The 27331-nt window shown below is 51.5% G+C and overlaps 1 protein-coding gene across 1 annotated transcript in view; it reads right to left on the bottom strand.

Moving 5' to 3' along the window:
- The window catches only part of Myo18b (myosin XVIIIB), a 240474-nt gene that overhangs the window by 64283 nt on the left and 148860 nt on the right, over nucleotides 1-27331 (bottom strand). The window contains exons 35-39 of the mRNA XM_045132589.1: nucleotides 12337-12450; nucleotides 10760-10876; nucleotides 9132-9215; nucleotides 8065-8202; nucleotides 4509-4694 (exon numbers count right to left, since the gene is read on the bottom strand). Coding sequence (XP_044988524.1) covers nucleotides 4509-4694; nucleotides 8065-8202; nucleotides 9132-9215; nucleotides 10760-10876; nucleotides 12337-12450 — 639 coding nt within the window. The remainder of the gene's footprint in view (nucleotides 1-4508; nucleotides 4695-8064; nucleotides 8203-9131; nucleotides 9216-10759; nucleotides 10877-12336; nucleotides 12451-27331) is intronic.

Here is a 27331-nt window from a genome sequence, read left to right as displayed (position 1 = left end):
TGCCATGCTTCTCCTGTCATGCTAAAACTTCCCCTGGAGACTGTAAGCCAAAATAAACCCTTTCCTCCCATCTGCTGGGTTTTTTTTGTTTTTTTTTTTCAGGTAGGGGCTCACTCTAGCCCAGGCTGACCTGGAGTTCACTATGGAGTCTCAAGCTGGCCTCAAACCCACAGTGATCCGCTAACCTTGGCCTCAAATGCTGTCTTTGGCTTGGTGTTTTGTCTCAGCAGTGAGAAGGTGACTGTAACATCCAGTGACCTAACTTCCTTCTACTAGGCCCCACCACTTCAAGGTTTCACTACCTTCCAGCGGTGCCACAGGCTGGCCACCAAGCCATCAACACACAGGCCTATGAGGAGGTATAGGGTCCAAACTACAGTGGCTGTCCTGGTAGACAGTGACAGGTCCTGCTGCCTGCCTGCTGGGCTCTGCACGGGACTTGGCCCACAGTACACTCTACGAATACATACCCCGTGAACGAGAGGACTCTGACTTCTTGCATGGCTCTGCTGATGCTTTGCCTGTCTTACGGGAATGGGAGAGGAGGTACAAGGATGGGTGGTCATAGATCTTGACCGGGCCACATGGGTGAGCCCCAAGAAACCTAGGCAGAGTCGAGGATGCCACAGCAGCTGGCAGCATCTGTGACAGTGAGTTAATTTCCCGACCCCTGACGTGTCCACGATACAAGCTTCCACACCACAGGGACCTCACACACCCTAGCCGTGCTCATCCTCCTCCTCACCAGTGCCTGTCCCCAAGCCCAGAGCTGGTGCCAAGCAGACACAGACACAACCATTCATCAGGGACGTCTCTGTCCTCCCAGCGATAACTTCCTGGGGTGTGAAGGCAAGGCGCATAGTTGAGGGCAGAAGACAGATGGGTGAGTTTGGAACATCTGGTTTCAGCAAGAGGCTGGGTTGTGGTTTGAACTGCAAAATGGCCCCCCACAGGATCAGGTCTCCGGCTCTTGGTACTCAGCTTGTAGCCTTGTTTTGAAGGTTGTGGTGTCTTTAGGAAGCGAGGCCCAGTGGCTGGCTGCAGGAGATCACTGGAGGTGGGCCTTTGAAGGCTAACCCTGCCCTTGGTTCTGGGGCTTTCTTCCTGCTCCTGGTTCATGTCATGTGCAGACACTGGCTAGGCACAAGCTCCCACTGCCTCAGACTGAATCACTCTGGCACCATGCCCTTCTCCACCATAGTAGACTGGAATATCTGAAACCCTGAGCCAAAACGAACCTCTCCTTCCTTAGGTACAGAGACGTGAAAGCAGCCGATACAGGCTGCTCGCCTCACACTGTCCCTTTGCGCTTTGCCGTCCCCCCAAGATCCCCAAGGAGACTGTGGAATGTGCCAGATGTCTTCTAACACCCACCAAACAGACATATGTTCCCCCTCTGGAATGAGATTAGAGTGAGGTGAGTTTATTTTGGATGCCACTGAGGTGGCGCTCTCAAGATCAACCCAAGTTGGCCAGTGGAGGTGGCTCAGCAGTTAAAAGCACTTGCTTGCAAAACCTTGCAGCCTGGGTTCGATTCTCCAGTCCCCACATAAAGCCAGATGCACAAAGTGGTGCATGCATCTGGAGTTCATTTGAAGTAACAAGAGGCCCTTGGTGCTCTCATTTTCTGTCTCCCTCCTCCTCTCTCTCTCTCTTTGCTTACAAATAAATTTTCTAAAAATGATCAGACCAAGGGGCTGGAGAGATGGCTTAGTGGTTAAGGCACTTGCCTGTGAAGCCTAAGGACCCAAGTTCGATTCCCCAGTACCCACATAAGTCAGAAGCACAAGGTGACACATGCATGCGGAGTCTGTTTATGGTGGCTGGAGGCCCTGATGCCCCCATTCTCTCTCTCTCTCTCATTTGCCTCCCTCTCAAGTATATTAATAAACAATTTTTAAAAAGTCAGACCAAGCTCCACTCAGAGGGGAGGGGCTCTAAAGCCAGTGGAGATTGTCCTTCCAAGAGCAGAGGGACCGTGGAGGATGCGCGAACAAGGAGGTCTTGGCTGAGGCTTCGATGCCACAGGCCAGGGAGGCTCTTATCAGAAGAGAGATAAGGTAAGGAAGGACTGAGCGTTCAGAGTGACCCAACCAGATTCCCTGATTTCAGACTCGGGGCCTCCAAAGCTCTGCAAAAGAGACACACCCTCTGCGGTCACTGGGTGTGACGCCCACAGGAAGCTCACGCGCCAGAACGCAGAGGGCGTGCACCCTCACAGGCAGGCAGCGGGAGCAGCGCTCACCCCGGCACGCGCCCAAGCTCGTGTTTTGCAGTTTTGTGTTGCTCTGCTTTCCTGAGAGGGCTGTATCTAGGTACACCTCATTTTATCACACATTTACTACCGCGTTTCTTACTGCGTTATGTAGGAATTGGAGGCTTGTGCGGAAAGCCGTGTGGGGGAGCAGGTCCGTCGGCCCGTCTCCCCCACCTCAGACGGTCACAAGTGACTTCCACCACTCTTAAATAGCTCTCAGCAGGCAGGTTGGCTTTTAGCTACCATGTCACTGCGCTTAAGACTAACGGTGTGGTGCTGTGATGGTTTCAATCAGGGGTCCCCCAAAACCGATGGCTGGGAGGGTCATGAGTCCTAGTGGAGTAACTCATGTGTTTTGAATGTTTGTTCCCCAGCTGGTGGCAATTTGGCCCTTTGCTGGGGGTGGTGTGTTATTGGGGGTGGTGTGTTATTGGGGGTGGCTTTGGGGCTCCCTCTGGCCAGAGCTGGGCTCACTCTCCTGCTGTGGTTTCCACCCGCTGGGGCAGAGGTGAGGTCCAGCCTCTGCTCATGCCACACTTCCCCTCCTCCCCCACCATCATGGAGCTCCCCCTCAAGACTGTGAGCCAAAATAAAAACTTTCCCCCCACCAGCTGCTTTTGGTCAGGTGCTTTGTCCCAGCGACAAGAAGGTAGCTCCAAGAAGGGCAAAGGTAACATTCAGGTACACTGAGAAACCCCCTGCAAAATCACCATATGGAAATGTTCTAGAACCCAACCAACCCTGTGCCCTAGTTATGCCTGTATCATCCCTTCCGGATTTGAGGGACCCTAAAGACCTGAATGCTGTCCTGGGATCAGAGACAGAGAAAGGAGAGTGGAGAGAAGAGACAGAGCAAGAGAGAGTTAGAGAGAGAGAGAAAAAAAACAAAAACCATATGACCAGTCCAGCATGCCTATGTGTGCGGCAGCTGATGAAACCAATCGGGGAGAGGTCTGCAGTCTCTCCTCCGGCCACAGCTGGTGCCAGGGGCAGGGGTCATGGGAAGCAGCTATTGATGAGGAAGGCGTCCCATCCATTCCAGGGAAGAGTACTTCTCTCTCCCCCAGGGCAAGGGTGGAAGCGCCAGTCAGGCCTAAGAAATATATTTGCTATAGGAAGACAGCTGGGGAGGCCTGTCACCTGTCACCAAGCTGGAAAGGATGGAGTGGGAAGGAGGAAAACGACTGTGTTTTAGAGACCTCAGGGCCACACCTGGACATGATGCAGGTCTCTCAGTGAAGACTCTGTGACAGTGGGCAAAGTCGGAGGGGGAGGTTCTGGAGTTCCCTGCAAGCCACAGAAGCATAAATCTGCAGTCTTTGGCGTCTCTGTTCCTGAGACAGACACCCTCACATGCCCTGTGAGCCCAGCGAGACAGCAGCATTTTCAGAACGATGCAACGTCCGGACAGACGAAATTCCCCACCAGGCAGGGAACAAAGAAACACGGTTCATGATCCACTCCAGGCACCAAAAAACAAGAGAGACTCTTCCTAACAGCATGGACTACGGTGTTGAACCGGCAAATGTGCCACTCTGAGCATACCTTCATCAAGCTGATGGCCTCGTGCCTCAGTTTCCCCATAATTGTAGCAGACAGACCAATAACACCTACCTGCTGTGCTGACAGGAGGATGTGAACAGGAAACATGTCACGCTCCCACACACAGTGACTCTCGTCACTTGGGTCCTGTGTGTTCTTTCTTTTTTTTTTTTTTTCCTGCTCCGAGCTCAGGGCAGCTCTACGTTACCAGACGTGACCATGCGCTAGTCAGGGCTCCTGTTAGAAGCCCCTGTTTCTTTACTGTTCACGTGGGATGGGGGGATGCCTGACTCTGGGGTGCTCTGAGCACAGGATGGATGCTGAGGACCCGGGAAAGACAGACGCATCGAATACATATGGGTTCCTTCCCTGCTGCCCGAGGCCACCCTGCCCTCCATGTTCGATGTACTGGGCAGGGAAGAAAAGTCAAGATGCCCAGCTACCTGCATGACAGCCGTCCACCAGCAGTGAACACCAGTGGTCTGTTCTGGCCCCACCTCCAGGGTTTGCAGCCAATGGCAACATTGTCTTTCAGCCCATCCCCTTTTAAATCCTCCCTACTTGGGACCCACCCTAGAGGTCCAAAAAGGCAAGCCCTGTTTCTCTCCCATTGGGGAGGTGTTCCCCCATATCCCTAACAAAAAAAAGAGAGTTCTAACCCAACAGTAAACTTCCACCACACAAGAGCCCACACGGGGCTGGGCCTCACCAGCTCCATGCACCTCCGGCTCGCCTCTGCCTCCCTCTGGACCAACTCCTCCATCTCCACTTTCATCTCTGCCAGGCGCCTCTGGTAATACTGGCTGTTCTCCCGCTGCTGGGCCTCCGACATCGCGGCCTGTGACAGCTCCTCGCCCATCTTGATCAGACTGTCCCGAAGCCGGATGACCAGGACCTGAGAGGGGCAAAGAGTGAGGGGCCACAGGCATCAAGCAGCCTGTCCCAGCCAGGCCCCTACTATTTTGTGCATTTGTTCCACGTGGTCATCTCAAGAATCCTCATTTCTGCTACACAAGTAATGGTTCACTTGAAAACTCAAACTCTGGGCTGGAAAGACGGCTCAGTGGTCAAAGGTGTTTGACTGCAAAAGCCTCACGACTAAGGTCCAATTCCCCAGCTCTCAAGGAAAGCCAGATGCACCACGTGGTGAATGCATCTGGAGTTCGTTTGCAGTGGCACAAAGGCCCTGGCATGCCACCCATTGTCTCTTGTTCTCTCTCCTTGAAAATAAGTAAATAAAAATATTTTTCATTTTATTATTTACTTATTTGAGAGAGAGAAAGACACAGGGAGAGAGAGAGACAGAGAGAGACTGGGCACACCAGGACCTCTAGCCACTGCAAACAAACTCCATAATCAGGCGCCACCTTGTGCATCTGGCTTTATGGGGATACTGGGGAATCAAACTCGGGTTTGCAGGCAAGTGCCTTAATTGCGGAGCCATCTCTCCAGCCCCCATAAAATCATTTCTTGAACTCCTTGGCCTTAATGCTTTATGATATTTTTCCTTTCCTGGGGTTACCCACAAAGCTCTAAAGAAACAATCATGAGAAAGGTGTTCAGTGACCCAAGTGCTACAGGGATCAAATCCAAGGGCTGGGATTCATTAATCGGCCAACAAGCCAGGAGCCCGTGGATCCTGGTGGGCACGCCATGGAGTGTTGATACAGGAGGTACGCAAGCACGTGTGACTATTTCAAGCCCCTGCTGGGGGCCCTGAGACACTGCATGGTTCCCCCTGGAAAGCTGTATCTTTTGGTCCCTCGTGGCCATTCAAAGAGAACAGCCCGGCACCATGGAGATACTGGGGCAAGCGCAGAGGTAATGGCAATGTCTGGCCACGGGAGAACAAAGGACTTGGAGGGGCTGCAGAGGACGCAATAAAAAGGAGCCCGTGTAGACCAGAGCTGCTCTCGCATTTGGTCAGAGAACCCTCCTTCTGCAGACGGTGCTGTCTACTAGAGAGATTGAGGACTCGTTAAAGTTTGGAAATAAGTGACTGTTGTGTACTCAGCGCTAAAGAAAATCTCTATCACCCCCTCTGAGGCTCAAGGAATATTGTGTAAGAGAGGGCAAAAAGAATGTAAGAGCAGTGGCTGGAGGCCCTGGCATGCTCATTCTCTGTCTCTCTCTCTCCCTCTCTCTCTCTCTCTCTCTCTCTCTCTCTCTATCTATCTATCTCTACCTCTGCCTCTCTCTCTCAAATAAATAATTTTTTTTTTTTGGTGTTTTTGAGGTAGGGTCTCACTCTGGCTCAGGCTGACCTGGAATTCACTATGTAGTCTCAGGGTGGCCTCGAACTCTCGGCGATCCTCCTACCTCTGCCTCCTGAGTGCTGGGATTAAAGGCATGAGCCACCACGCCCGGCTCAAATAAATAATTTTTTAAAAGAAATCAAGTTGGGCATGATGACGCACATCTTTAGTTGAAGCACTTGGGAGGCCGACATAGGAGGATCACTGTTAGTTCAAGGCCAGCCTGAGACTACACAGTGAATTACAGGTCAGCCTGGGTGAGACTGTGCCTTGTAAAAACAAGACAAACAAACAAACAAACAAACAAAAAACATCAAAATACAAGAAGGACGAGTTGGAAAGAAGGGGTTCCGTGGAAGGGTATGAGGAAGGGGACAAAAGAAGACAGTAGTAGAGGATTATAATTAAAATACATTAGGAAGAGATGGCTTAGTGGTTAAGGTGCTTGCCTACAAAGCCTGAGGATCCAGGTTTGATTCTCCAGAACCCATATAAGTCAGATGCACATGGTGGCTCATGCGTCTGGAGTTCATTTGCAGTGGCTAGAGGCCCTGGTGTGCCCATATTCTCTCTCTCTCTCATATATAAAGAAAGAAAAAAGTACATTGGCCTAGGCATAGTGGTGCTCAGCTTCAATCCCAACATCCGTGAGCCAGAGGTAGGAGGACGGCCATGAGTTTGAGGCCAGCCTGGGAGTACAGAATGGGGTCCAGATCAGCCCGCGATAGAGTGAGACCCTACTTTGAACAAATCAACAAAATATGCATCATGTACATGTACAGAAATTCCTCAATAAAAACGATTTACAAAGGGGACCTCATCAGCCATCCATTTCAAAAAGCACCGGGAGAAGCGAAGGGGTCCTCACACCGAGTCTTCAACGTGCCGTGGCTGTGCGGCCAGGGCCGGGGCTCTCTTACACTCAGGTAACGCTGACCGGGGGGGGGGGGGGGGGGGGGGGGGGGGGGGGGAATAAGCGCGCCACGCTAGTTCCTAATTTCCGATCTCCTGTGCTGTCACTTGGTGATGTTAGAACTGAGTAAAGGAATAAGCAGCCTGGTACAGCGCGTGCTCTGATACAGAGCAAGTGAGGAGTTCCTGGAGGTCTGGGGGAGCATCCTGCATAAATGATCCCTCGAGCTCTTCTGAGGACCAGTGAATGTCAATCAAGGTCAAGATCAAGACGCATTTCTCTGCGTTCTCCTACTTACTAATTTGCTCCTTACTAACAACTAAATGCCCCTGGTTGGGGTAGGGGAGGGTTGGGAGGAAGGGTTTCAGAATGAGGGCTGTAGGCTTCCATGGTCCAGACATACTATGGTAAAGCCAGGTGACCTCAGAGACATTGGGGTGCGGACCAAGGGTGGAGGGCCAAGCATGTGTCAATCAACCCCTGTCCCTGATGCTCCGGGCTTGACATTGAGCAAGTCGCTTGACTTTTCTGAACCCCACCCTAGACCATGAAGGTCCTACCTACCATTCCAGTATCCTTGCCCCAGAACCTCCCCCACCCCCCGCTTAAATGCTCCGTCCTATCAATCTCATGCCCCTCGCTCATATTACCCCCTACATAGCTCTCTGTTGAAAACGTCTGTCTTCCATGCACCTAAGGCAGGGCTGTCTGTATGCTAGGTGCAAAATAAATTATTCAAAATGAGGGCTGGGTACATAAGAGGTCAATAGACATGAGAAGAATGTGACCCATGGATTAAAGGGTCTGGGATGAAGGAAAGTGAAGAAAGAATGGCAGGAAAAGGAGGAAGAACAGACAGAAGAGGGAGGGAGGAACCGATGGTGGTGATGACCAAGGAGGAGGAAGATGGATGGATGGATGCATGGTAGGTGGCTTAAGGACATGTGAAACAGAAAAACAAAGGAGGAAAGAGGGACAGGAAGGACCCAAGATGGCAGTGTCATGTCTGTCCTGAGCAAGTCACGGGAAGTAGAACATGGAGAGTACCCGCCCATGCGCTCGCTCCACTCCAGCAGCCCTCACAAGTCCCCAGGTACCTCAAATCTCTTGATCTGAACTTTCTGGAACTCCGTCTTGTTTTCCAGGTCACAGATGACTGCCTCCTGCCTGCTGACGATGGCACGATCCACCGTAGACTTCTCTAAGTACTCGATGCGCAGCTGAGCCACCTGAAGCTGGGGGCACATATGGGTCCTGAGTCCCAGGACAGACATGGACGGGACCCAGCCACATGGCCTGTCCGTACCACCCTGATGCCTCCTTTGCTTCATGCAAGACCCTGGCACAAGCCAGCGCTGCTGGGCTTCGGGTGAAGACACACACTGGACTCTTACACCAGCCCCGCTCCAGGGTGGCAGGTGCCCAGCGGTGACACTTCTTGAGCCTTCCAAATTCAAAAAGAGACTTTTGACCAGGGTTTTATCTCCTCCTCTGCCATGACGGGGAGACAAAGCTGGTCTGTGAGCAACAGCTCTGGCTTCCAAAGACCCAGGCAAGGATAGTTTGAGAGCCGGGCACACACCACCTGCTTGCGCCTGACCTTGCCTGTCCCCCCACCCTCTCCCCAAGCCTCAGGGACTCAACTTTCACTGAGAGAACTGAAGGAGAATGGCTCTCGGTGTGTAACCAGCAGCCAGCTAACGGCTGGCACTGCCCATGTCTCTGTCGTGCTGTTGTGACACCGTGCCCGTGGATGTGAGGTGAGGTCTGGTCACAGACATGCACACTGGCTCTGGAAGAGCTCTGAGGAATTCATGGGTCACAGCAGCCTACCGGTAGTGAGGCTTGGGAGGAAGAGATTACAGAGGTCCACGGTCTCTGCTTACCCATCATCCTCTCTTCCTGAGAGCCATTGCTCAGAGGGAGACAAGCCTGTGCCGAGTGACAGATGAGGGTCACTGCACAGGGCATCGGGGTGTGGGGCAGGAGTGGGCCAGGAGGGCTGAGGGAGACGGTCTGTATACTGAAGGCATTCTCAGTCCATCCAGTATGCAAGTAGAGTCAGGGGAGAGACTGCATGGGTGACGGTTCCTAGGAATGGACCCCTGAGGGTGCCGATAGACCCTTTTCCCTCCCTCACAACATGGTGGCTCTGAGCACCCACCTGCTCTTGGAGTTTCTGCTTCTCCTTCTTGGCTTCCTCCAGCTGGATCTGTAGTTCTTGAATTTGTCCAATGTCAGCAGCAGACTGGTGAGACACACGCATGCACACACGTCACTGTAAGACCACAGGCTTTGCTGGGACCCTCCCCTAATAATCCCTTCTTGCCCAGCCACACACTTCGACAGTTACTGGAGCTTCTGAAACAATGGCTGTTTCCTAAAGCTGCCTCACACCTTACCCAGCATCCCTGCCTCCCACACCTCCAGCATCCCTGCCTCCCACACCTCCAGCATCCCCTACCTCTCACACCTTCCCAAAAGGGAAAAAGAGAGAGAATGGTAGGAGACAGAAAAGGGAGGAACCGATGTTGTCAGTGAAGATGACAGAGGTGGGTGATGGGTGGATGGGCGGTTTGAGGACATGTGAAATAGAAGAAAGTAAAAAAAGAAGAGAGAAGGTGATGGTGGGTGTCACACTGGGGACACTACAGATTATTATAGTCACAGTGGGTCTTTGGTAGAAGTCTATTCCCAGCTCAGACCTGTCTTGGGGGCCTTTCGAGGGCAGGATGTTTCCCTAGACCTCCCCTCGAGGGGAGGTCTCTACTCGCTCTCCCCTGGCTCTGTCCCTGTGCTGAACCCTCATTCCTCCTGAGACCCATTCTGCACCTCAGCTCTGGTAGCCATGTAGAGACTGAGGACAGCCCTGCCCTGGTGGAGCTGACAGGGTGACATGCAGCTGCCCCTCACCCTTTGGTCTCGCCCCTACCAACCTTGTCAGCGCCACCCATTATCTATGAAATAAGGCATCAAACAGCCTTGCCTGCCCCTCTCCTCTTGGCCTCACTGAGTCCACTTCGTGCCACCCCCACCTCACTAGCCCCCTTTCAGCCTCTCACAGGCACCACCAGCCCTCTGCACGAGCCTGGGACATGCTCCTCCTCAGTGAGTTCCACCCTAGTGCCAGCGATGGCCTTGGGGAGCCTCCTCTGATCACCGACCTCAGCCGGGATTCACAGCACCGTGCTCATTTTTACTTCCTGGATCCCCAGCTTTACAAACCACGTACTACCTGCTCTCAATGGTAATGTGGTGAAGTCTGCCCTGGCCATTACACCATGAACTACATACACGAGGAAGAAAGAGGGTGTGCCTTTCTTTATCCAAGTGCTCTAGATAGTTCTCACAGGGCTTAGCACAGAACAAGTCCTCAGGAAATAGTAGATGGGTAGGAGGGTAGACCGGTAGATAGACAGATACTTGGAAAGACGGATGAATGGAGAAACAAATGGATGGACTGGTGGAATGAGTAGATGAAAAGATGGATGGTTATATGGAGTGGGTAGATAAAAAGACGGATGGAGGATGGGGGATGGATGGATGGATGAGAGGATGAACAGATAGACTGATGAGCAGATAAATGCGGTTGAAAGATGGCTATATGAATAAACCAATTTTTTATTTTATTTTTGGCTAGGCATGTCTTCAAGAGATGATCACGCTCTCTGAGGGTAACATCCCTGTCCTTTAGGACGCACTTGGTCTACAGTTCCTACCCCCCCCCCCCGGCATTCAATCCACCCAACTTGTCAGACTGTGTGGCCACGCGGGCTTCCTCCCGTCACTGACCTGCGCGATGAGGTCCTTGTGCTTCTGCATGAGCTCGTTCAGGTCGTCCTGGTCCTCGTCGATGCGCTTCAGGAGGTCCGTCCGCTCAAACTGCAACCGGTGCAGCTGCTCGTCGACCTGCGGGGAGGCGGCCGCGGGTGAGGATGCGGGCCTGGGCCTGTGGGAGGCCCCCGGGCGTCTGCGTGTGCACGTGTTAAACAGGCATCGTGCGCACATGTAAGCAAAGCGGTAGTGTTTCTCTGCACCAAGACACAGTCCTGCTCACAGGAGGCTTCCCAGCTCTGAACCCAAGGCTTGGCATACAGCAGGCGCTCCATAGATGTCATCCTCATTTACTTTGCATGTGTGTTGCGTGATTTCATGTGTGAGTGTGCAGGTACACCCTGTGCATGTGTGCGTGTGAGCGTGTGTGCGTGTGTACGTGCATCCGTGCAAACAAAAGACAGGACAAAGCCGGGCCTGGTGGAGCACACCTTTTAATCCCAGCGTTTGGGAGGCAGAGGAGGGAGGATCACTGTGAGTTCAAGTCCAGCCAGAGACTGAACACCAGGTCAGCCTGAGCTACAGAAAGACCCTACCTCGAAAAGCCAAAGGAGAGGGGGGAAGGTAGGACAAAAGGACCAATGGAAAGCTTGGGACAAACGTTCACCTATAAATCTAGCTGAACCGAAACGTGGGGATTTTGCACACTGAGTGCTCATTTAAGCCAGCCTTGTACACATAGGCACAGGACTTGGGAACTCATGCTCAATTTCTGCCAGCCTAATAGATGTGTGAGATTGGGTCATTTGTCTCCATTCAATGGTGACCACATAATAACCTCGTGATAAAGAGCTGGGTCTTCACACCACTGGGTGCCCAAGTGGGCTTGTGAGAGCTCTTTCCTTTCACAGCAGGTATGCAGTGACCCAACGAGGAAGGCCCACATGCCCTCATGATGTGCACACAGTAGGGCTCTAACAGATGCCTGAGAGCCACTTGCGTTAGTGAGTGCATCATGGGCCCATGACTAGCTGCGAACTTCCCTCTCAGGGAGCCGAGCAAGCACGGGCTTATGATATCCAATGCCTCCTCAGTCCTGAAAGCACAACGGGCTCACAACCCGTTCCCTTGCTCGCCTTTGTTGGGGTGGGGGGAAGACACACAGTCGACCCTCACGTCTGCTCTTGGCCTTTATGGGCTCAGCTCGTGGCTGGATGTCTGCGCACTCAGGGTAATGAGCACCGCCAGGGGCTCCTTCATCGCTCCTGCAGAGCAGAGTACCAAGTTGGTCTGCAAGGGAGGCCTTTACCTCCATGTGGTACCCAGTAGGTCTACAACAAGTTCTTTACAACTGAGGCGGCACCCAGTAGGTCTGTGATACATTCCCTGTCCCTCTCATGCAGATGAGCACCTGGTAGGTCCACACTGGACATCTGCACCTCTGAGGTGACAGTGATACCTAGTATGTCTCAAGGTGGTGCCCAATAGCTTCACACTAAGTGCCTCTGTCTGGCCCCTCACAGGGCCCAGTAGGCCCACGGTCAATCCTAGAGCCCACGCCATGGGCCCTGCAGGAGTGCGGGAGGGGACGGTACCAGGCTCTTGCTTCGGGTCATGTTCTCCAGCTCGCTGTGCATGCTCTCCAGGTCCGCCGTCAACGCCTTCTGCGTCTTCAAGGCGTCCTCACACTTGGCTTTGCTTTGCTCCAGCTAGACAGGGGACAGGCAGGGAAGAGAAGAAAGCGCTGGATGAGTGGCTCCGTGAGGCCCTCCCCTGAGATGTTCCTGCCCAGCCCCTTGCTGGCACGTCTTCCCGTGTGCCCGTCTGCACGCAGGCTAGACAGCCAGTCTCTGAGTCCGCCCCCAGTGCCACCAGCTGCCCGGGACTGACACAGAGCTCTGCGCCCGGCCGCAGGGCAAGAGCTGTGCCCGGTCCTATTCGGCTGTGGACAGTCACTCTGCACCAGGCTTTGGACATACTGGGGACAAGCACCCAGTCCTGAACTCCCAGAGGGGACAGGCAGAGGGAGCACCAGGGAAGAGGGAAGGAGGACACTGAGGATGAGGAGGAGAGTCAGGGGGGCTTCCTGGCTAAGAAGGACAATGGGAACCTGACGGGTACATCCTTTACCCAGGGCTCAGGTTAAATGGGTCAGCAAGAACTAACTGTGTTCAGAAGCAGTGTTTGCATGTGAGTGTCTTCCTAGGGTTGTGGTTTTGACCGGGTTCTGGAAGGCTCAGTGACCCTCTGCATGTCTATTGCTAGGCTACAAGGTGTGTACAAAAACTAAAGTACACGCCCCCACGAGAAAGCAGAGTCCTGCGCTGAAGGGATGGCTTAGTGGTTAAGGCGCTTGCCTGCAAAGCCCAAGGACCCAGGTTCAATTCCCCAGGACCCACATAAGCCAGATGCACGAGATGCATCTGGAGTTCATTTGCAGTGGCTGGAGGCCCTGGCTCACCCATTGTTTCTATCTGCTTCTTCCTTTCTCTCTCTCCCTCCCAAACAGCACCACCCACTGGGGATGAACTATGCAAACACTTGAAGCTATGGGTGGGTGGGGACGGAGAGACATTTTCCATTCAAGCCACCACACGGGGTCAAGGGAGGGGTGGTGTCTGGAACAGGAAACAGTCTGCAGGGTGAGAGAACTCAGAGCTTGAAGCCATGCAGTGGTAACTGCACATCATTTCTGGAACCTTCTAGAAGGCTGTATCCTTAGACGGAAACAAGTTTGTTCCGAGTGGCTGCTTTCTGAGTCCTTGCTGGCATGGAGAGTGTGTGTGTGTGTGTGTGTGTGTGTGTGTGTGTGTGTGTGTGTGCGCGCATGTGCGCGCACGCACGCCACGCACCCAGAGTGAAGGAAAAGCAAACAACACTGAGATTTCTGCTTCTACCCACAGGTTCTTTAACTCACTGGGCCTTGGTTTTCCCATCTGCAAAATGGGGACAAATACCTCACAGTGTCTGTATAGGATAAACAGGGGGGAAAGATGCCATGTGTACCCCTTCACCCCCCTTGCCTGGTGGAGAAAGCCTGCCACATGATGCTGTCTTTCCCGTGACAACCACCCCTCATCCCCAAAGCAGCCTGCAGAGCAGGGATGGCCTGATTCCCGCAGGCTGGGGACAGACCCTGGGGGCCCCATACTCTGAACTACACCCAAGGCTTCCCCACCCCAAGTGGGGATTCTCAATCCCACCTCAGAGGAAATAACTAGGGGCCAAGAAAGAATGGCTGAGGACCCTCTCCCCCCCCACCCCCCCGCCCAGCAGGATGAGCACTGATTGTCTTCAGAGGGAATCAGAAGTTCCCTGATCCACCACAATGGGTGGAGAGAGGTCACTGACCCCAGCAGCACAAAGCGAATTCGGGTCTAGATTTTTAATAGAACTGACATAGGGGAGAATAGAAATCTCGTAGCCCAAAGCTGCGGACGGCTGCTGACAAACCGCCTTGATGTCGTGCTTTAAAAGTTTCAATTTATTGCACTTCAGGGAGCAGGAAGAGATACAGGGCCATCGAGCCGACATCCCATTATGAATGACCCAGTGCAAGGGTAATTCATGGCACGTGACTCCACGGCGAGGCTGTCTGATGTGTTGATGAACTTGGCGGCAAGTCATGAGGGGGACAAACTCAGACCTGTCACCAGCCGTGACTGGGGCTCACTCAGCTCTGAAAAGGCCTTTGCTGGCATCCCCGGCCACAACGGTCAGCAAGCAAAAGGCACGCAGGCATCTGGAAGGGTCACTGGCACGTTATCAGTCCCTGAATGCCAGCCTGGCATGTGGGGTGCAGGGGACAGCTGAGGCACACCTTTCAGCTCTGAGTCCCCATCACATACCCACGGACAAAAGCGCACAGGTTCACAGCAAACATCTGTATTGGGGAGGGGGGAGGTTGAGGTGAGATTGGGACCCCTAGGATTTCCAGCTCTCTCCCCACCTAGTTCTGGGGCTGGACGGCACTAAACCAACAACAACACACCAGATTTGATGGTGGTTTTCTTTTCTTCTCTTCTCTCCTCTTTTATTTTCTTTGAGGTAGAGTCTCTCTCTAGCCCAGGCTGACCTGGAACTCACTCTGTCAACTCAGGCTGGCCTCGAACTCACAGCAATCCTCCTACCTCAACTTCCCGGTTGGATTTGATTTTTGTTGACGGTTTTCATGGTTTCATTTTCTCTTGTGCATTTTACTTTTTATAAAGTCAACACGGTCATGGCCCAAGGGTGTGGGGACAGAAGAGCAGGCATTTCCACCAGCTAGAACATTCTTCCGTCATCCTGCCATCCAAAGAGGAAATCAACCAGTCTCCCCAAACCTGCTGGAACCCTGGTGGGCAGCAGTCAAGGGGCCTTAGCACTGAAGCTCTACTCCGCGGGTCTGCGTCCGTCCTGGGCTCTACTCCATGGGTCTGTGTCCGTCCTGGGCTCTACTCTGTGGGTCTGCGTCCATCCTAGGCTCTCTAATTCTAACCCACAATTAAGCACATTTGAGCATTCCCAGCGATGCTGGGCAAGGTCTTGACTCCTGGATCTTGGCCAAGAATCCAGCAAGATTCCAAGGACTGCAGGGAGGAGGAGAGGAGACAGCATTCTTTCACTCTCTCCAGAGGGGGTCTCTAGGCATCAACCACCATCACGTAGTGGTTAAGAGTGATCAAGACCAAGAGGTCAGGCAGGGCAGGGCTCCAGTCCCAACTGCTCTGTCTAGGAGACTGTGACCTTGAGACACTTCCTCAGTCTCTCTGAGCTTTGCTTTCCTCCACCCTCGACACAGAGAAGGTAACGGTTCTCATGTATTGAGTAGGATGGCCCAGTAACCGAGTTGTGCGCTGTTGAGGGAGGTTCTAGCTGTCAAGCACACAGGCCGGGCGGAAGAGTCCTTGCTCTGAACATTTCCGGTGCCTTTGCTGACCTCATCTCCACGGCAGCCCTCGGGTGGGGGCGGCAGCAGCGACAGCCCCCTGTGCTATGGTCAGGGGGATGGAGAGATGGCTCAGCCGTTGAGGCATCTGCCTATTGCTACGGTTAAACATGGAGTGCTCAGGTGGCTTGCAGAAGCCATGCCAATACCAAATGTTAGAATCGGGATGTGAGCCAGGCCAATGGGCCACCAGGTTCCCACTTGGCCATTAGAGTCCCTGAGAGTCCAGCCCCGGGGGCTCTCAGATCTGTGCTGGGAGAGGAAATTGCTTCTCAGCCCCACCCCACTGTGATTAACACCTATCTGTCCTCCGAACTCTACCCAGAGACAAGCATGTGACCCAGCCTAGCCAATCAGAGAACCCCCTCCCGTAGGCTGCGGTGGCTGGCTCTGGGTTAAAGATGCCGAGATGCCAGGACTATTGGGACAAGCAGGATAATATGTTCTCTTTCGAAGCAGATGAAAAGGTGGGTTGGTAAACAGAAATAAAAAGCCTGCCTACAAATACAATACAAACTGTCGCTGAGGAAACTGGGCCACAGGGTGGCAAGAGACCACCTTGCTTTTTGGCAATACAAGAGATTGAGCCCACGGGCCTTGTGCATGCTACGCAAGTGTTCTACCACTGAGCTACATTCCCAAGCTAAGGGCACTTTAAAAAATTTGTATTGATTTATTTGCAAGGAGAAAGAGAGAGAGAGAGACTGAGAATGGGCACACAGGGGACTGTAACCACTGCAAACAAACTCCAAATGCATGCAACCCTTTGTGCATTTGACTTGATGTGGGTCCTGGGAAATCGAACTCTGGTTGTTAGGTTTTGAAGGCAAGGCCCTTAATCACTGGGCCATCTCTCTAAGCCAAGAGGCACGTTTTGATGACACGGTTAGAACAGCTAGATGCAGCCAAGCCCGAAGGCAAGATCATTCCAGACTTTCTAAGGCACTTGCCCAGTAACTTCCCATCCCTACTCAAGCCAATTTGAGCTGGGTGGCTGGAACCTGAAACCCAGAAACTGGTGCATAAGCAAACAAAGGGGGTGATGCATGGCCTTGACCAGGAGGAGGAACACAAAGCCAGAGGGCTTGATGACCCTCATGGGCCACAAACGTTGCATCAAAGTACATCTCTCCAAACATCCATGGTACAATGATAACCATTTACGGATTCTACACACAGGAGGGGCAACAGCCTGATCCCCACAGCTCCACGTGGGAGAGGTGAAGCTCTCTTCAATGTATAGCAGGCTCTATGGGCTCACTGGACACCCATGGTGGCTGTGATGGCTTTTGCTGAGTGTCCACTTGACAGCATCTAGGAGGCATTATGTAGATCAAGTTAGCCTCTGGCATGCCTGTGAGGCATATCTTGATTAGGTTAATCGAGGTGGGGAGACCCACCATAACTGAACAGCACCATTCTGCGGGCTGGGGTTCTAGACTGTATAAAAAGAAGGGGGTGAACTGGGGAGATGGCTCAGCAATTAAGGTGCTTGCCTGCAAAGCCTAAGGACCCATGTTCAATCTCTCTCCAGATCCCACATTAGCCAGATGCACAAAGGTGAGGCAAGTGCAAGGTTGCACATGCCCTCTAGGTGGCGCAAGCAAGCGTCTGGAGTTTGACTGCAGTGGCTGGGACCCTGATGTACCAATTCTATTTCTCCCCGTCTCCACCTTTCTTCCTCTCTCTCTAAAATAAAAAATAAAAGTAAGAAGAAGGTGAGTTGGAGAGATGGCTCAGTGGTTACAATGCTTAGTTTGCAAAACCTGATGGCCTGGGTTTGATTCCCTAGTACCAATGTGCAGCCAGATGCACAAAGTGATGCATGCGTCCTGGAGTTTGTTTGCAGTGGCAAGAGATCCTAGTGTGCCCATTCTCCCTCCCTCCCTCTCTCCTTACAAATAAATAAATAAAAATACGTTAAACAATAACAACAATAATAATAATAATAAAGGAGAACATGAGATCTGGGGAGATGGCTTAGCTGTTAAGGCACTTGCTTGCAAAGCCAAAGGACCCAGGTTCGCCAGATGCACAAGGTAATGCATGCGTCTGGAGTTTGTGTGCAGAAGCTGCACCTATTTTCTCCCTGCATCCATTCTCTCTCTCTCTCTCCCTCTCCCTGTCTGCCCACCCTCTCTCTCAAATAAATATTTTTTTAAAAAAAAGGAGAAAATGAGCTGAGCACCAGTCTTATGTCTCTCTGCCCCCTTGCTGTGGATACACGGGGCTAGCTGCTCCAAGCTCCTATCACCATGCCTTTCCCACCACAGAGGACTACAACCTTGGACTGAAATAAACCCCTTCCTGCCTCAAATTGATAGTTCTCAGGTTTTTGTCCCAGCAACAAGAAGGTGACTCATGCAGTGACTGTCGCCTACAGAGCCCCCATTCTTTTCTAGATGAATCCACAGTCAGGGGAGGGCATGTGATTTGCCAAGGTCAGATTCGAGTGTGCAATACTCCGGGCCCATGGCGCGTTGGCCACCCTTATGGTCCTGTCTGGACTAGGCTCCGTCAGGTCTCTTCCCACGCTTTCTCTCCAATGTCCCTGCCTTTTCATTCTGTGCAATGGCTGTTGAAATTCCTGTCACATAGACGTCAACTACAAACCCATGAATGGCGTTGTTTGGCTGGGCGAAGACATCTGCCTGCTTTGAATACCTGGGCGAAGTGTCTGCTCTGGAGTTATGGGGCTATCAGAGGAGCTGGCCTCGCAGACACCAAGACAGGGCGAGGAGGGGTTCTGATACCTCTGCGGGGACTTACCATCCTGAATCTCTGGGTTTGGGGGCTTTCAAAAAATACCACAACAACGCAATTGCCAAGACAAGACTCCCTGAGAGAAACTATCACTGGGGGGCAAGTCTCCACGCACATCGGGCTTTGGGGTGCCATCTAAGCCCTTGGAAACATCCACCTCAGCCTGGGGGTTTTCTCTGACCACCCACACGAGGAAAAGCGTCCAGTGCCAATACCTCAGCACTCTCAGCCCCGGCCAACCACACCTGGGTGACAGGCAGTGGAGGGTAAAGGTCCCCAAGACTGTAAGGTGACATCTTCTGTGTCCTTCTCAACTGTTTGGTCATGTTCTAAATACTGTAGAACCAGCCTTGTGTCCTACACAAGGACTATCACTAGTGTTGTTTCTAAACTTTTTCTTCTTGTTTTTTATTTGTTGTTGTTGTTTAAGCTGGTTGTTTGTTTGTTTGTTTGTTTGTTTGTTTGTTTGTTTGTTTGAGGTAGGGTCTCACTCTGGCCCAGGCTGACTTGGAATTCACTATGTAGTCTCAGGGTGGCCTCAAACTCATGGCGATCCTCCGACCTCTGCCTCCCGAGTTCTGGGATTCAAGGTGTGCCCCACCTGGCCTAAACTTCTTTTCTCCCGTATTAGGAATTGGATCCAAGACCTCTTGTGTATCAGGCAAGCGCTGCCATGGACTGAGCTCTCTCTATCATCACCACCTCCACTTTTTGCTTTTTATTTTGAGACAGGGTTTCACAAAGTTGCTGGGACTGGGTCAGGATATGTGTGCTGGGACTGGGTCAGGATATGTGTGCATCCCTGGAGGAGGAAGTGACCAGCATCAGGGAATGACCACAGTCTTGTCCAACCAATTCCAGACACCCAAAGCCCAGTCCAGCACTGTCTGGGAATGGTGCAGGCAGACGGCATTGGGTAACCTAGGAGACCCACCCAGGGGGTGTGTCTGCGGGGGTGTTTCCACAGAGTTCGTGTGACTGAGAAGAAAATACCTACCCAGAGAGTGGCCAGCACCAAGCCATGGACTGGGGTTTCAGAGGGAATAAAATGGGGTGGCGGGGGGAGAAAGCTACATGAGCACCAGCATTCACCTCTCTCTCTTTCCTAATGATGGGCGCATGGTGACCAGCTGCTTCATTCTCTCCCTGTCATGCCTTTTAGCTGTGGGGAACTGGCTCTTCCTGAACCATGCGACAAGACAAATCCTTTCACTGAAGCTGCTTTTGATATGACAATGAGAAAAATAACTAACCCTACCACCTTGGAGATCAAACTTGCCTCCCATTGCAAGAGTGCTGAAGCCCCGAGATGGAGTGACTTCACAGAGATGGAGTTCACGCGCCACGGTGCGGGGTGGCGGTCTCCGAGCTTTGCCTGCGGCCTGGGGACATGGCTCGGCCCTGCTGAAGCGTGAGGGCCTCTTAGATCAGAGACCACCAAGTGTGACTCCCCAGAATTCACCTAAAGATCTAGACATGGTCATTCATCAGCTCCGTGCGGAGAAGACAGCCAGAGAATCACCGGAGATCACTGCCTGACCACGGCTCTGCGTTGAGGGAGAGAACTTGTCTCAAGGAAATACACGGAGAAGTGACAGGAGAATGACACCTGATGTCTCCTCTGGCCTCCACAAGCACACACAGAAGGCGTGCTCATCTGTGCCCTGGCATGCACGTGCATGACACGTATACACACACACACACACGCACGCACACACACACACACACACACACACACACACACAGAACTTCATCTGAGCCCTGAATAACACTGCTGGCTTCCCTGCCCATTCCACCCCGACTCGAACTCAGCCAGAATGCCTCAGCCCACTGCCTTAAAGCGTGGATTCTCAGTCGCCTGTGGTTGCTAAGTTAAACGAATGACATCACTTGGCTTCCCTTTAAGACGCGTCATCAGTGGGACCGCGGAACACTCAGTCAGCACAGAGAAGCAGTGCCGCAAAGGGACTCCGCCAGCCAAGAGCTCACAGTCAAGCTATCTCTCAGCTCCCCAAGGGGAATCCGGGCACTCCAGAGAAAAGCAAGGGGACCCTGCGCGGGCAGAAGCAGAAACCCAGATGGAGCGAGAGAGAGAGAAAATGGGCACTCCAGGGCCTCTGGCTGCTGCAAACAAACTCCAGATGCATGCAGCACTTTGTCCCCTCATCCCTCCACAGGGAAAGGCAGAAGAGAACCACAAACACAGATCCTTCTCCAGGAGAATGGCTAAAATGCAGCACTGGCCGGGGCTGCACGGCCAGTGGGACCTCCACACGCGGTCAGACAGATTTCCACGTCTACAGACACTTTGCAAAACCATTCAGTGCTACATCTGAATCCACACACACTGTCGTCCCTGGACATCGTACATTCTAAACGAGCGACCCTATTCACCTCTGCACATGGGCCTCCTATCCCTGTAAAATCACATACAGAGAAAAACAAACACAAAAGATTCACTGTGGCTAGAGGTATGTTAACCAAAATGTGGTCGCCACCCACATATTCATCAGCCACAACCAGCATGAAGGGACACAGTCTCAGAAACAGTGACAGACAAACTCTCCACGTAGCCACGTAACCCAGTCAGCATGTGTGGGTGGTGAGCTCATATAATGAGAGATGAGCGGGACACGGACGTGTGTGTGTGTGTGTGTGTGTGTGTGTGTGTGTGTGTGTGTGTGGCTTTTCAGGGTAGGCTGACCTGGAAGTCGCTATGTAGTTCCAGGCTGGCCTCGAAATCACAGTGATCCTCCTATCTCTCCTTCCTGAGTGCTGGGATTAAAGGTGTGCGCCACCACACCCAGCTCAACGACATGTTTTTCTAGGGGTTGGTTGTTTACTTGAGGTGCTGGGGGATGGGACCCAGGGCCGGGCACATGCTAGGCATGCACTCTGCACTGAGGTCTACCCTGATCCTAGGCAGGTGATAGAGACAAGGCTTGCTGGGAAAGGGCAGATGGTAAGACCATCTGTCTTGCGTCCATCTCTCTTGAATCCAATTTTCCATTTGAGAGAATCCTTGCTCACCAGAGGAGCCAGGGACAGTGTGTGAGGGATGCACCCTCCTCAAGACAACTTAACAGAAGTGGCACTCACACCGCTGGTGTGACATTTCCTTCCTGTTTTATTATCATTTGGTTTTGTTTATTTTGTTTTGGAGGCAGGGTCTCACTCTAGTCCCAGGCTGACCTGGAGCTCACCCCGTAGCCCCAGGCTGGTCAGCCTCCCTCATGCTGTGATGTAAAGGCGTGTGCCACCATGCCTGACTTTCTTCCTGTCTTAAGATGGAACCTCAGAAGTGCTCAGATCCCTACGGTTATGACGAGTTTCAACTTCCTGTTTGTCCAGATGAAGGAATGTTCCGGCATGTAACTGGCCTGCAGGAGGAGACAGGAGGAACAAGGAGCCATCTCACCCTGTAGACTGTGCGCGAACAGCTCCACGGTCTCTAAGATCCAGAGCTGCTAGAGGAGCTGACAAAAAGACATCAGCACCCAGGGGACTCTGCCACTTCTGTGTTATGAGACAGATAGTAAAGGATTCAGGCATGGCAGGCTAAGAGGCAAAACTGAGGCTATATGGCCATTTATATGGCCGCCTTGGGTGTAATCATTTAACAATGGAAAACTCCCTTCACTCACAGACCACCATAAGACATCATCATCATCATCATAATAATAATAATAAAAACAGACAAAAATAGGATGAGTTGAGCTGGAGAGATGGTTCAGTGGCTAAGGCGCTTGCCTACAAAGCCTAAAAACAGGGGTTCGATTCCCTAGTACCCACACAAAGCCAGATGCACAAAGTGGTGCATGCATCTGGAGTTTGTTTGCAGCAGCCAGAGGCCCTGGAGTGTCCATTTTATCTCTTTCTCTCTCTCTTTGCTTGCTAATACATATATTTAAAAACAGGATGAGTGACATGGGGCCTGTAAGACCCATGGATTAGGAAATAGAATATTTTGTGTTGGCTTTTGAGATAGGGTCTTACTATGTAGCCCAAGATGGCCTCAAACTTCACACCTCAGCTTCCCAAGTACGGGGATTACTGGTGTGAACTACCATGCCGAGTTAATATCTTGATAAATGTTAAAATGTCAAATTTTGATTAGGATAAAGAATACTGTGTCTTATAAATGTTGAGAAGTTTGGGGGTAAAAAAGTTAGATATTGGGCTGGAGAGATGGCTCAGCAGTTGGAGGTGTTTGCTTTAAAATCCTTGTGGCCTGGATCTGATTCTCCAGGACCCACATAAAGCTAGATGCACAAGGTGGCGCATGTATCTGGAGTTCATTTGCAGTAACTAGAGTCCCTGGAATACCCATGCACACTCTCTCTTTCTCTCTCTCTCTGCTAGGCATGTTTGTACATATCTTTAATCTCAGCACTCAGGAGGATAAATAAAAAGAATTATATCTTGGGCTGTTAAAGACAGTTAAAGACACTTGTTTACAAAGCTTGATGGTACTGGTTTGATTCTCCATTACCCATGTAAAGCCAGATGCACATAGTGGCACAATGTATCTGGAGTTTGCAGTGACAGGAGGCCCTGATGTGCCCATTCTCATTCATTCATTCATTCATTCATTCTCTCTCTCTTTCTTTGCAAATAATTAAATGCAATGTGTATATTTTAAATGTTAGCTATGAGTGAATCAAGAGGCCAGGGTGGGGCTCAGTGATACAGCACTTGCCTGATGTGTGTGTGCAGCCTGGCACCACAGAAAAAAAAATATAAAAAAATATAAATATATAATAAAATATAAAAAATAAATAATATAAAAGAAGGTACTGGCTGCGCATGAAGCGTACACAGGAGCCCTTAGATGTATTGTTGTGGTTGTTTTTGGTGGTTGTTTTTTTGAAAGTTTTAAATTTTTTCAAAATCCATACATAGATGTTTTAGTCACGTCCCACTTGACTCTCTACATAGCTTCCTGTACAGACCAGCCAAGCAGCTCGCATGCTCAGTGGGCACCGACTCTGTGTAGTCCTGCTTCCCCACACCAGCCTCACGATGCCACAAGTCCCCAAGTTCAAGTGGGTTCGTGGGGACGGGGTTAGGTCACAGCACCGTGGTGATGAGCGTGGTTTCAGTGCGGGTAGAGACAAGCAATTCTCCTGTCCATGTCGCCGCTGTTGGGTAGCCATGCCGCTCCAGTGGACCCAGGATGCACAGAGAGCCTCCATGGCTTTTCTTTATAGCAAGAGCAGCATTGTGTGTGGCTTCCTCGGTCTTCACTCACCATCACCTTACAAACTTTTATTTTTTTTATTTTTTATTTATTTATTTGAGAGCGACAGACACAGAGAGAAAGACAGATAGAGGGAGAGAGAGAGAATGGGCGCGCCAGGGCTTCCAGCCTCTGCAAACGAACTCCAGACGCGTGCGCCCCCTTGTGCATCTGGCTAACGTGGGACCTGGGGAACCGAGCTTCGAACCGGGGTCCTTAGGCTTCACAGGCAAGCGCTTAACCGCTAAGCCATCTCTCCAGCACACCTTACAAACTTTTTAACCAGTCACAATTCAGTTGTCATCTCCTCTGGTGGGAGGTTAAGCTAATATCAAGTCACTTCACCCTTAAAGAAAAAAACAGCTCCTCACCTGTTTTGGGGTCACCAGGTGGGGAGACGTGTCCCTAAGGTCCCTGCTTGACACAAAAGACTCCCCCGTCAGGGCGTCTTCCCAGAGCTTATTAATTATTTCCAATGTCTCATGGAAGCACGGGTGACATATGGTGACAAATGTCCCAATTAAGTGCACAGGGGACACATCCGGGGTCATCAGTCATCATGGGCATGGATGGGGGGACCTCGGGCTAGTAGTTAATCATGGCAGGGATTTGAGGTGAAGATGATGTGCCCAGCCTAATGGCCCTGCCTGAGTGGCACAGAAGCAAGCCACAGTTCCTAGGAGCACCAGAGGTTCTGGATGGATGTAGTGATGGGGCAACAGATTCACGTCCATCCGAGTCCCAGGGTGGGGTTCAGCCTGGAGAGGTGGCCCAGTGGGTAGTTACCACATGACCATGGGGACTTGTACTTGGATCATCAGACTCCCTATAAAAGCAAAGCACAGTGTTGCATGCCTAGAACCCCAGACAGAGAACCCCTATGGTTTGCTGGCTAGCTAATCTAGCCGAATCAGTGAGCTCTAGGTTTGTTGAGAGACCTTGTCTGAAAAGCTAAGGTGGAGGGCTGGCAAAACGGCTTAGTGGTTAAGGCACCTGCCTGTGAAGCCTAAAGACCCAGGTTCAATTCCCCAGTACCCAAATAAGCCAGATATACAAGGTGGTCCGTGCGTCTTGAATTTGTTTGCAGTGGCTAGAGGCCCTGCCGTGCCCATTCTCTCTGCCTCTCACTTTGTCTCTCAAATTAATAAATAAAATATTTTTTAAAAAACTATGGTGGAGAGTAACTGAGGAAGACACTTGACATTGAACACTAGTCTCTACATGTATGCACACCCATGTGCATCCCTACATAGACAGACAGACAGACAGATACACACACGCACACATACACACACATACACAGATCCTTGAGTTTGAGTTCCAGCCCCACCTCTGACTATCTGTGTGACGCTGGATTAGCCTGGTAGTGTGTCTATGCCCGCCAGCCCCTGCTTTCAGGGAGGTGGAAAGAAAACGGGAGAAGAAAGAGGAAACTGCAAGAGAATGCTAAGTGCTCAACTAGGAGTAAACACAGGCAACAGTGGGCCAGGGGTTCTCGCCCCACCCACGGGAATCAGAGATGCCTCCAAGAGATGTCCAAAGTCAGGTTCAAAAGAGAAGCAGGGGCTGGAGAGATGGCTTAGCGGTTAAGCGCTTGCCTGTGAAGCCTAAGGACCCTGGTTCAAGGCTCGGTTCCCCAGGTCCCACGTTAGCCAGATGCACAAGGGGGCGCACGCGTCTGGAGTTCGTTTGCAGAGGCTGGAAGCCCTGGCGCACCCATTCTCTCTCTCTCCCTCTATCTGTCTTTCTCTCTGTGTCTGTCGCTCTCAAATAAATAAATAAATAAATAAAAATTTAAGAAAAAAAGATAAGCAGACAGTCATGCCACAGCACAGGATCAGAGGGCCTGCAGATGGATGGCTTGGGAGGTAATAATGAGGTGGGGGCAGGCATGGGGGACACGAAGGCATTCCAAGCTTCTGCTCACGGTGATGCGAGGGCACGCGCTGCATCAGGCGCCCTTATAGGTCGGGCTGAAGGATATGGACCTTGTGCTGAGGACAGCAAGGGGTCACCTGGAGACCTCGCACGCAAACAGCCAAACATCGAATCCAGATTTGGCAATTCCCTCTCCAAATATCAGGTGGCAGGTTAGGGGCTATGGCTCAGTTGGCAGGGTACTTGGCTTAGCACACATGCAAACCCCTGGTTCCTCCCCAGCATGAAAATAAATAAATAAATAAATAAATTAATTAATTAATTAATTCAGTGGCAAAATATTTCTTGGACAAGTCCCAAAGCCATCAGACTTGAGAGAAATTCAAGTGAGGGGCACATTTAACAAGGGTAGTGGGAGATGGATTTCAGGGGGCCACAGCGATAGAGACGGGATGATAGCTTTGTTCTTGGTGAGGGAGGGGTAAACAGAGCCACTAACCCCCCCCCCCGCCATGAACCAAGTCAACCACGGGAAGAGTTCAAGGGCACACCATCCTCGACTTCACACAAAGCCAGCAGCATGCTTCCTTTGGGGAGGAAGGTTAAAGGCATGAATCAAATGAGGGTAAAATAAACCAGGCAGCCGCCCAGTCCCCGCACGCTGACACGAACCCTCTCTGTGGAGCAGGTGGCAGCCCGCGCTCCCAGATGTTATTTATACATGGTGATTATCTCAATTATCTGCCTTGCTTGTTGGAACTGCTTCTGTCTCCAGATTACCTTGTTTCCAGTGGAAACATTCCATGGGAATTAATTAGTAATTGGTTCCAAAAGAACAGGTGTCATTAGCCTGACCCCACATCTCGCTTCGCCTTGGCTCTCCACAAGGCCTCGTAAAATGCTGCATCAGACAACCATAGTGTTCCCATGGCCAATGCCAGGGAACAGACTGAGGGAGCTGTAACTTTCTTATTTTATTCTTTTTTCTTTTGAGGCAGGATCTCACTCCAGCCCTGGCTGACCTGGAACTCACTCTATAGCCCCAGGCTGGCCTTGATCTTATGGAGATCCTCCCACCTCAGCCTCCTGAGTGCTGGGATTAAAGATGTGTGCCCCCATACCTGGATCAAGGTGAATTTTCTTTTTTGCAATTTTTTTTTTTTTTATGAGAAAGAGAGCGAGAGCAAGTGAGCAAGAGACAGAGAGAGAGAATTAGTGTGCCAGGGGCCCCAGCCACTTCAGTCAAATTCCAGACATGTGTGCCACCTTGTGTGCATGTACGACCTTGCACACATCACCTTGTGCGTCTGGCTTATGTGGGACCTAAAGAGTCAAACATGGGTCCTTAGGCTTCACAGGCAAGAACCTTAACTGCTAAACCATTTCTCCAGCCCTGATTTATTTTGTTCGCTTATTTTATTTTTTTTGGGGGGGGCGGATGAGTACCTGAGGGGGTGGATAGGGTCTTTCTCTGACTCAAGCTAACCTGAAATTCACTATGTAGTGTAGGCTGGCCTGGAACTCACAGCCATCATCCTGCCTCAGCCTCGCGAGTGCTGGGATTACAGGTGTGTGCCGCTACACCTGGCTACAAGTGACTTTTCTTTAACCGCTTGTCTTGAGAAGTTTTGATGTAGACAAGGTCAACAGGACTCACATTTAGGGGAATGAAGTCGCAAGGCACAGGACTGTTGGCATTCACGGTTTCCAGATAGGTCTTGCTGTGTCCCCTGGGATAAAGGGTTCGATCTCTCCCAGCCTGTTTCCTTCCTCACTAGTG

Source organism: Jaculus jaculus, chromosome 13 (genome assembly GCF_020740685.1).
Source record: "Jaculus jaculus isolate mJacJac1 chromosome 13, mJacJac1.mat.Y.cur, whole genome shotgun sequence".
Classification (NCBI taxonomy): Eukaryota; Metazoa; Chordata; class Mammalia; order Rodentia; family Dipodidae; genus Jaculus; species Jaculus jaculus.
This window is presented reverse-complemented; position numbering and strand designations above follow the sequence as displayed.